Source organism: Camelina sativa, chromosome 6 (assembly GCF_000633955.1).
Source record: "Camelina sativa cultivar DH55 chromosome 6, Cs, whole genome shotgun sequence".
NCBI lineage: Eukaryota > Viridiplantae > Streptophyta > Magnoliopsida > Brassicales > Brassicaceae > Camelina > Camelina sativa.
Genome location: NC_025690.1, coordinates 5,054,924 through 5,066,277, shown reverse-complemented (window position 1 = coordinate 5,066,277; position 11,354 = coordinate 5,054,924). Strand labels below are relative to the sequence as shown.

Here is an 11,354-nt window from a genome sequence, read left to right as displayed (position 1 = left end):
GGGGGGGGGGGGTCTAAGACGAAGGTTTTCTCTTTTGTCCGAGATCGACTACAGAGTCGGACTACTGGTTGGGCGGCAAAGTTGCTGTCCAGAGGGGGAAAGGAGGTGATGGTTAAATCTGTTGCAACTGTTGTGCCTAGTTTTGTGATGGCTTGTTTTTGGTTACCAAAAACAATCACTTCAAAACTTACCAGTGCGGTGGCCAACTTTTGGTGGAACTCTAATGGTCAGAATGGGGGTATGCATTGGTTGGCTTGGGATAAGCTTTGCAGCAGCAAGAAATTGGGAGGGCTGGGTTTCAGAAATGTGGATGATTTTAATACGGCTTTATTGGCTAAACAATTATGGCGGCTGATTGAGTTTCCGGATTCATTGTTTGCCAGGATGTTTGAAAGTAGGTATTACCGGAATTCCAATCCTATGGAACCAATACGTTCCTACTCCCCTTCATATGGGTGGAGGAGTATTACATCTGCTCGATCTTTGGTAAATAAACGGCTTATTAAAAGGGTTGGCTCGAGTGACTCCATATCTATATGGACAGATCCCTGGGTCCCAGCTCAATCCCCAAGACCAGCTTTATCAAAAGGGTCTTTTATGGACCCGAATCTTTGGTTGACTCATTTTATAGATCCTCAGACGCGTACTTGGTGTCGGGATCGGCTATTGGAAAATTTTGATCTGGAGGATGTTGCGTTGATAGAGGCTATCCCGTTGAGTACCTGCCCGCGGGCAGATTACTTTGGGTGGCATTTTACAAAGTCTGGTAAATACACGGTCAAATCCGGATATGATACAGTGCGTATTGGTGCTCCTAACGCCTTCCAGGCTTTCGGGTCTGATCCAGATATTACTTCCCTGCTTGTAGGGGTTTGGCAAATTCGGTGTCCGCCAAAGCTTAAACACTTTATGTGGCAAGTTTTGACAGGCTGTATTTCGGTTTCGGAAATTTGAAAAGGCGGGGAATTGTTTGTGATCTTGGTTGTCCGAGATGTGGGGCTGAGGAGGAAACTATTAATCACGCAATCTTTGTATGTCCACCAGCACATCAGGTTTGGGCTTTAGCCCATGTCCCTGTTGGGCCTCAACTTTTCCCGACGGATTCTGTATTCACTAATGTAGATCATTTACTAGGGCCTACGAATCCGGGTTCACAGGTTGTGAATTTTCCGTGACTCATGTGGTATATTTGGAAAGCACGGAATGCTAAGGTATTTGAGAACCAAGTGGAACGACCGGATGTGGTTGTGCGTCTGGCGGAAGGGGAAGCGACCTCCTGGCTACATGCACAGGAGGAAGTGTTGGAGGAGGAGTTTTATCCCTCTCCGCTGGTCCAATCTTCTAAACCCCAGGGCCGTAGTTCTCCTCTTCCTTCGATTTATTCCGGTTATAGATGTTTTGTTGATGGCTCTTGGAAAGAGACTGATAGGTTTGCAGGTGCAGGATGGTGTTGTACTTCTCTGCAGAGCGCGTCCCCGTTACTAGGAGCTACCAACTATCGCCGTAGTCTGTCTCTGCTACACGCTGAAGTTGAAGCTTTTCTTTGGGCCATGCTATGTATGATTGGCCATGGCTTCCGGGATGTAGTTTTCTTTACGGACTGTTCTGATTTGGTGAACATGGTGTCTTCTCCCCACGAATGGCCGGCCTTCGCGATGTACTTAGATGATATCAAGCTTGACAGGGAGGAGTTTTCTTCTTTTTCTTTAGCTTATGTTTCTCGTAATTAAAATGTTAAGGCGGACTCCTTGGCACGCCAAGCGCGCACAAGTCCGCATCATGTTCTGTTTGTAAACGATTTTCCACAAAATTGGCTCGTTTGAACTGATTTTCTTTTGTTGACAAAAAAAAAAAAAAAACTTGTGCATCTATAGTTACAAACCTATCCTAATCTATAGTTACAAACCTATCATAATAAACCTATCCTAATCTATAGTTACAAACGTTGCATCGTTTGTAAAATTCTAACACATGCTTTGTATATTCTGAAAGAACAAAAAAAATACTAGATGAAACAAATTATAATGAAAGAATTAAAGGATACTTACCAACTAATTACGGTGCACATAGGCAGTATAGCATTAGTGTGAAAATTTATTTGTGTTGGATAATTCCAAGACTTGGAGACTAAGTGATCTCTTCCTAGAAGATGTTAGAAGAGATAGAAAATAGGAAATATAAATAAGGTCTAAATATTAGAAGTTTTGTAATTTTTCCTTTTCCATATAGATTTAGGGGTTGCTAAGATCTATATAAATATGAGGTCATGGAGAGATGTTCCATAAGACCTAAGAGAGAAAGAGATTTATTTTGAGAAATTTCTAAATCAATAAAGAAAGTTGTTCTTTAATCTTTCAAGTTCATAGTTCTTTTGATTTGAATGTGAACCAGACGGGTTTGTTATACTCCTCGTCGTAATGCTTATTGGGCTACCATTCCAGTCAATGTGACGACTTAGCTTTCTCTGCCCAGTGAACAAGACTATAATGATAGCTCTCAACGGCAAACGATAATTCTGAGCCGCGTGGAGAGCTGCTTCCGGTGAGAGGTTCCACGAAGAAACTCTTGAGAGGGAGATATTCCCATAGACCAAAACACTTCATAAAGAAAATTTAATATTCGTCTCTAAGATACTTGACACGAATCATTAATGTGAACTGAGCTATATAATTATGTGAATCTCACATTACCTTCGAAAGTTTAAGACATATATTAGCCTATTATTAGGGGTGTGAAAATGGTNAGAGAGCAAAATTTAGCGAAGAACCTATGGGAAGCTATCAAGTCTCGTCACCAGGGAGCAAACCGGGTGAAAGAAGCAAGACTTCAAACTCTAAAAGCAGAGTTAGATCGGGTAACGATGGGATATTCAGAGTTGGTAGATGAGTATGCAGGGAAGATGTCAGGACTCGCTGCTCAATCAGCCTCCCTAGGAGAAGCAATCAATGAAAAAAACTTGTGAAAAAGTTTTTATCGGGACTTCCAAGAGAAAATTTTATTTATATCGTAGCATCTCTTGAACAAGTCCTCAACTTAAACACAACAACCTTCGAAGATATAGTAGGAAGGATAAAAGCTTATGAAGAACGAGTTGGGAAGGAGACCTTGAGTGAAGATCAAGGTAAACTCATGTTCTCAAACACCAATTACCGTGGAGAGTACGGTGGATTTCGAGGGGGAGCAAGAGGCAAAGGCGGTACCGGAAGAGGAAGTTTTGGTAGAGGCAGAGGACGAGGCCGAGGACGAGGCCGAGGTACATTTAACGGTCAAAATCAAGGAGGAGAAATCTCAGAGAAGGATCNGTTTGGTCGATGCGTATGAAGATCACGCTACGGGTCAGCGAAGTATGGGACACAATAGAACCAGGCTCCGCCGATGTGAAGATGAACGATGTGGCGATTGCTCTGTTGTTCCAGTCGATTCCAGAGACGTTGATTTTGCAGATTAGAGAGCAAAATTTAGCGAAGAACCTATGGGAAGCTATCAAGTCTCGTCACCAGGGAGCAAACCGGGTGAAAGAAGCAAGACTTCAAACTCTAAAAGCAGAGTTAGATCGGGTAACGATGGGATATTCAGAGTTGGTAGATGAGTATGCAGGGAAGAGGTCAGGACTCGCTGCTCAATCAGCCTCCCTAGGAGAAGCAATCAATGAAAAAAACTTGTGAAAAAGTTTTTATCGGGACTTCCAAGAGAAAATTTTATTTATATCGTAGCATCTCTTGAACAAGTCCTCAACTTAAACACAACAACCTTCGAAGATATAGTAGGAAGGATAAAAGCTTATGAAGAACGAGTTGGGAAGGAGACCTTGAGTGAAGATCAAGGTAAACTCATGTTCTCAAACACCAATTACCGTGGAGAGTACGGTGGATTTCGAGGGGGAGCAAGAGGCAAAGGCGGTACCGGAAGAGGAAGTTTTGGTAGAGGCAGAGGACGAGGCCGAGGACGAGGCCGAGGTACATTTAACGGTCAAAATCAAGGAGGAGAAATCTCAGAGAAGGATCAAAAGAAGAAAGATCTTACAAAAGTCGTATGTTGGAGGTGTAACAAGTCGGGTCACTATGCTTCAAGATGCCCCGATAAGCCTCTGCAACACCATGAAATAAACCTAAACGAGACTCAAGAAGTTGAAGCCCTGTACGTTCATGAAGTGGTGTTCTTGAACGAAGATAAAGTGTTTCCTGATAACTACGATACTAACACCGCAAGTGTTTGGTATCTCGACAACGGCGCAAGCAACCATATGACATGAAACAAAGAGTTTTTCTCAAGTTTAGATGAAAACATCAAGGGGCGAGTAAATGTTGGTGAGGGGTCGTATGTAAACATTATCGGGAAAGGTTCAATTGTCTTTGTGACCAAGTCGGGTGAAAGAAGAGCTCTCAAAGAAATATATTACATACCGGATTTAAAACATAACATCATCAGCCTTGGACAAGCAACAAAGAATGGTTGTGAAGTAAAGATGAAGGGAAATACGTTGACCTTAAGTGATTCGTACGGACGACTACTAGTTCAAGTTATAAGGTCGCCAAACCGCCTCTACAAAACGCCATTGGAGATCAGCTTTCAGAAGTGTCTCTCAATTCAAGAAGAAGAAGCTACATGGACATGGCATGCGAGGCTAGGTCACATCAGTGTTGGAGTCATGAACAATATGGTGAGAAAAGATATGGTCGTAGGAATGCCACAAGTATTACGTGAGATGAACGTATGTGATGCATGTCTAGCCGGGAAGCAAACCCGACACACGTTCCCAATCAAAGCAACTTACCGTGCAACACAAGTGTTAGAGTTGGTTCACGGAGATCTGTGCGGACCAATATCACCACCAACACTAGCAAACAACCGGTACGTGTTTGTTTTAATAGATGACTTCTCGAGATATATGTGGACAATGTTGTTAAAGGAGAAGAGTGAAGCGTTCGATCGGTTCAAAAGGTTTAAAGAATTTGTGGAGAAACAGACCGACAAGGACATTAAAACCTTTCGCACCGATAGAGGAGGAGAGTTCACTTCTACTGACTTCAATCGATTTTGCGAAGAGAATGGAGTTTCTAGGCACTTAACCGCACCATATACGCCACAACAAAATTGTGTGGTTAAGAGAAGGAATCACACATTAATGGAGATGACCAGAAGCTTACTTAAAGCAATGAAGGTTCCGAATGATNTCGAATGATATGTGGGGAGAAGCCGTACGTTGTTCAACGTATCTTATCAACCGAGTTCCAACAAAGGCATTACAAGGTCAAACACCGTATGAGAGCTTATGGTCCAAGAAATCCAATATCGAGCACTTAAGGGTTTTTGGATGTGTAGCTCACGTCAAGATCACCAGACCACATTTAAAGAAGCTAGATGATCGGTCAAGAAGTGTGATCAATCTCGGAACAAAACCGGGTTCTAAGGCATATCGTCTATATGATCCACTCACAAGGAAGATAACGGTTAGTAGAGATGTAGTATTTGACGAGAAAAAAGCTTGGGACTGGTCTCCTCAAAATGAAACTGATGAAGCACCAGGAATGTTCAAGCTTTCTCATGGCGGATTCATAGAAAATGGAGATGGACAGGGGAATGATGAAAACAATGACTATCATGATCCAGATCAAGATCCTATGAACCAAGAGGAGGAGAAGCAGAGCAGGGTGACAATGGCGTGAATCATGGAGCTGAAAATCAACAAGTAACAATGAGATAAGGTCGTGTCATACGACGACCAGCTTATCTTAATGACTATGTGTTACTTGCAGATCAAGAAAGTGGAAGACTGCTTCTTACGATTGACGGAGAACCAGAAAACTTTCTTGAAGCAGAATATCAAAAGGAGTGGATTGACGCAATGAAAGCTGAGCTAGATTCGATTGTAAGAAACGAGACATGGGAGCTCGTAGATAAACCGATTGGTGTTAAACCCATAGGACTGACGCGATGCGACGGGGAAGGACGATTGTTTACAGAGATTTGGAGTGTTTCTCAGGGAAGAACTTGTGATTGACCTCATCACAAGGTAAAAAGTCTCTATCTTTTACGGGGATTAAATCTAAAGACTTGTAAATGATAAAAATCCAAACAAAATTTTTAAAATTGTTTAGAAATCCTCAAATAAAAACACATTAATCTACCATATCTCTATATATTATTCTACAAAACAAAACAAAAATCTAATATTTATTATCTGATAACAAATGCAAAAAATAAACACATTTTTAAGTTAGAAACTATATATAAAACATAAGAACAAATGCAAAAAATAAACACATTTTTAAGTTAGAAACTATATATAAAACATAAGAAGAAGAAAAAAACATTGTTTCGTGTTATAGCATACGTCCAAATAAAATGATTAATTAATACACAATATTGAGTAATTGGAAATTTAGAAACCAAATAAAAATTATTATTCAAAATGCAAAAACTAAAAAATTCTCCCGCGGTACAAACGTCGTTAGAACTAGAGAAAACCATGTTTGACCCACAAACGACATTGACATCAACTCCAATACCCAATAAACATTCCTTGTTCCAAAGAAATCACAATCATGACTTGTTCAAAGAAAACCAAACTGGGACAACGATGTAATAATTCGCAAAATTTTCAAAGCCAACGTCCAGAGTCAATACATTTTTGGAGTCTATCAATCCTCCGTATAGGTCCTTGATCTTTCTCTCCACGACACTAATGGATTCTTCCTTTTTACTAACAATTGTTGTTGCTGCAATAGGCTTCCTCGTGCTTTATGGAAATTTCATATTCTATCAAGATAACAAAGATCTTGATTTGTCTTCTCCGTTAAGTCTTTCATCACCTCCATCTTCTTTGTCTCGCAATTGGATCCATGATGTTTTCCCGAGCTTCCATGGAGAAGATGTCCGCAAAGAATTTCTAAGTCACAATTTCTGGTTACCATTCAAGCAACTGGTTAGTCTTTTTCTTCAATTTAAGGGCATACAAATGTTATAAGAAAAGGTCAATATGTGGATTCTATGTGGAATCATGATCACCCCAACTAAAGCCTAATTGGGAATGAGTGGACTGACCATATGTTTCTTATAAACTATTGTTGGTCCATTATGATCCTGATACTTTTCCAAATTAAATGATTCTTTGGTTTATATATTCTGGACTGATTGTTTTGTTTTCTGCCTCAGTTAGATCGACTTGTTCGGGTTNGAAGAAAAAAACATTGTTTCGTGTTATAGCATACGTCCAAATAAAATGATTAATTAATACACAATATTGAGTAATTGGAAATTTAGAAACCAAATAAAAATTATTATTCAAAATGCAAAAACTAAAAAATTCTCCCGCGGTACAAACGTCGTTAGAACTAGAGAAAACCATGTTTGACCCACAAACGACATTGACATCAACTCCAATACCCAATAAACATTCCTTGTTCCAAAGAAATCACAATCATGACTTGTTCAAAGAAAACCAAACTGGGACAACGATGTAATAATTCGCAAAATTTTCAAAGCCAACGTCCAGAGTCAATACATTTTTGGAGTCTATCAATCCTCCGTATAGGTCCTTGATCTTTCTCTCCACGACACTAATGGATTCTTCCTTTTTACTAACAATTGTTGTTGCTGCAATAGGCTTCCTCGTGCTTTATGGAAATTTCATATTCTATCAAGATAACAAAGATCTTGATTTGTCTTCTCCGTTAAGTCTTTCATCACCTCCATCTTCTTTGTCTCGCAATTGGATCCATGATGTTTTCCCGAGCTTCCATGGAGAAGATGTCCGCAAAGAATTTCTAAGTCACAATTTCTGGTTACCATTCAAGCAACTGGTTAGTCTTTTTCTTCAATTTAAGGGCATACAAATGTTATAAGAAAAGGTCAATATGTGGATTCTATGTGGAATCATGATCACCCCAACTAAAGCCTAATTGGGAATGAGTGGACTGACCATATGTTTCTTATAAACTATTGTTGGTCCATTATGATCCTGATACTTTTCCAAATTAAATGATTCTTTGGTTTATATATTCTGGACTGATTGTTTTGTTTTCTGCCTCAGTTAGATCGACTTGTTCGGGTTTACTTAGCTCTAGTACAATGTGAGGAAGCATGAGTATATTAATTTGTTTACCCAACTCAAAACCAATTCATAATGAATAAAGTGGTTAATGGCTCTTATATTCCAAACTTTCTAAATCATTATAACGACCAAACTTTTTCAACATTTACGTTGAGATTATATACATTCATATTAATTATAAGATGGTATTATTCTTGATTAATGCGACACTGTTCCTACATAAATTTCTAACATTTTGTATGTTTAAGAAAACTAGGCCTGGGCATTCGGTTAACCATTCGGTTTCGGTTCGGTTGTATTCGGTTTCGGTTATTTTGGATATAGTAATATAGTAACCATTTGGATATTTTTGAAATTTCGGTTCGGTTCGGTTCGGTTTCTTTCGGTTCGGTTTCGGTTTGGTTATTTAAATAAATAACCATAACTAACATAAATTATATTAACATTAACCAAATAAACCAAATATAACCAAAACTAACCGAATATAACCAAAATTAACCAAATATACAATAACAAAAATACAAAAAAGGGAAAAATATGGATTCAATTTTACAAAATAGTATTTAACTTTGTAAATTCAAAATAATAACATTTACATATATTGATTATTTAAAATATTTAATTGTTTTGAATCTAGAAATAATTTATATTTTAAGTTTATTTTATAGTTTTGCATAATATTAAGTATATAATATTTGATATCTTCTAGGTTTTCGGATATTTCGGTTAACCATTTAATTGTCGGTTCGGTTCGGTTCGGTTTCGGTTAGTTTGGATATAGATTTTTACTAACCATTCGGGTATTTGAAAAATTTCGGTTCGGTTCGGTTTGGTTTTTTTCGGTTCGGTTTCGGTCGGTTATTTGGTTATCGGTTATTTTGCCCAGCCCTAAAGAAAACAGTATTAAGGCAAAGAAAAACACTTTTTGCATGTCAAACATGTTATTTTTGACCATTGCTTGATGCGCTGCATGCATTGATATATCCAGGAATACAGAAGCAGCCATGATCGAGAATATAGCCACTGATGTTTCAAGGAAACTGACTCTTTCCATGAGATCAATTGGTGTCAACGACTTAGTTGGGATGAGAGCTCATATGGAAAAGACGAGTCAGTTGTTAAGCCTAGATTTGGATGAAGTGAGGATAATAGGGATTTGGGGTCTTCCCGGGATTGGTAAAAGCACAATTACAAGATTTCTGTTTGGCCAACTCTCTAACGAATTCCAGGTGAGTGTCTATGTCAAGAATATCAAACCGCTTTATACAAGACCCAGTGCGGAGTTTATGTCTCTACTAACATATCATAATGATAACGAAGTTCTAAATATAGAAGCTGAACGAGAGGTTGAAACTCAAGAAAGTGCTTGTCGTTATTGATAGCATTGACAGGTTGGTAGACTTGGATGATATACTGAAGGAAACTGAGTGATTTGGTCCTGGAAGCCGGGTTATCCTGGCAGTGCAAGATAGAAAACTTTTGGACGAACATAGGATCAGTTATACTTATAAGTGGCTTTGCCATCAGATCATGAAGACTAAAGATTATGGGTTCCCACTTCCGGGGAATGACCAAGGAGGAGTGTGGATTTGATAATATTGAATTATTTTGAAAATGAAGTCAAATCACTTAACAAAAGGTGTGCTAGTGGGTGGTATACTTGAATATTTTACCACTGACGCAATGAACTGAGCAATGATGGATATATACACATCCATCATTGCATTATTGCTAGTACGTTACATTTTTTTTTCCACTAGTGTCATGAACGAGAACATTCAGATAAAGTTACAGCAACCGCCCACTTCCTCAAAAGTAGTTATCAGTTATCACCCCAAATAAATTGATTCAACATTGACCAAACAGTGAGGTACTCCTCTAGGAACCTCCATTCATCAAAAGTAGATGTTCCAACAAGGATGACACTTTCTTAGGCTCTATATGGTCCGCCAACTCTACCAATTCCATCATTGTAAATACCTAATTTGATTGAGCTGGTAGAGGGAACACCGTATTTGTTATACATTCAAAGATTAAGTGTAATACTACTTCCTACAGTAACATCCTTTCTCACCAGAAAACATAATTGTAAAAATGGATTTACGATACAAACTTTAGAAAACCAAACAAAGAAAGAAAGAAAAACTAGAAGAGGGTGGTGGGTACTCATATTCTATGGGTGTAATGTGAGTCTATCAGGCCATTATGGCTTTCAGTACGAGGAATTACTTTTACAATCATCGCAACCAACCCCAATTTAGATCCAACTTGTCTTCTACAAAACCAAACGTATCAAAGAAAATCAAATAACTTGTAACGGACGGCTCAGAGTATTGCATAATGTGCTCAAAGAAGAGGAACTCTTCTCATACAAGAGGTGTCAGAAATTAAGCATTAATCATCCTCGCCACAACCATTACCACCAAATCCAGTAACAACTACCGCAAACAAGTTACAACAAGTCTAAACATCATTGCATTATTGCTCTAATGAATATAAATCTTGAAGAACAAAACACATTCTTAATTCCATAACCTACCACAGAAACATAATCACTAAAACATATTACTAACCAAACTAACAGATTCAATAGATACATAAACAAAAACCAAATTGAAAAAAAAAACGGATTTTGAAGAAAAGGGTTGAGTGCTCATATTCTATGGGTGTAATGTGAGTCTATCAAGCCAATGGCTTTCAGTACGAGGAATTACTTTTACAATCACTGCACTCAAATACCCAATTCAGATCCAATAAAAACAAAAACAAAAAACACAAATTTGGTGGGATGGCTCAGAGTATTGCATAATATGCTCATAGAAGAGGCTATCAAACTCTTCTCATACAAGAGGTGTCAGAAATTTAAGCATTGATCATCCTCGCCATACACCAACCAAACACTTACTAGAGTAAAAACCATTTAAAGAGACCTTAAAACCCTAAAACTAATGAGAGAGAGCAAAAATAACGAAGCGGCGCAGAGATGTTCATATGAATTAGGTTAGTGGGTGATGTTGAAGAAGACGAACCTTGTACGGTATTTATAGATGGATAATTAATGGGCCTATTCAATAGAAAGCCCTCAAAGTGTTACTAGGTAACCCTCGGAGTCTATTAGCGGGTTCACTACTTCTTAGGTTTAAAAATTCTTGAGTCTTAACTATTCCGCCGGCAAAAAAACTCAGCAATTTTAGAGAAAGACTCAGATCAGAGGCCCATTGGGCCTATAAAATAACCAAATGATTTAAGGGAATGTAATTTTTCACTTTTTCTCTCCAGTTGTTCTTTCTTGCATATGTAA

General features: G+C 38.5%; 1 protein-coding gene across 1 annotated transcript; it reads left to right on the top strand.

Annotated features, from left to right (window-relative positions):
* On the top strand, window positions 2,738-3,321 carry LOC104698707 (keratin, type II cytoskeletal 3-like). Its single transcript, XM_010414116.1, has 2 exons — window positions 2,738-2,901; window positions 2,988-3,321. Exons 1-2 carry the CDS (start codon window positions 2,738-2,740, stop codon window positions 3,319-3,321), a joined length of 498 nt encoding a protein of 165 aa, XP_010412418.1.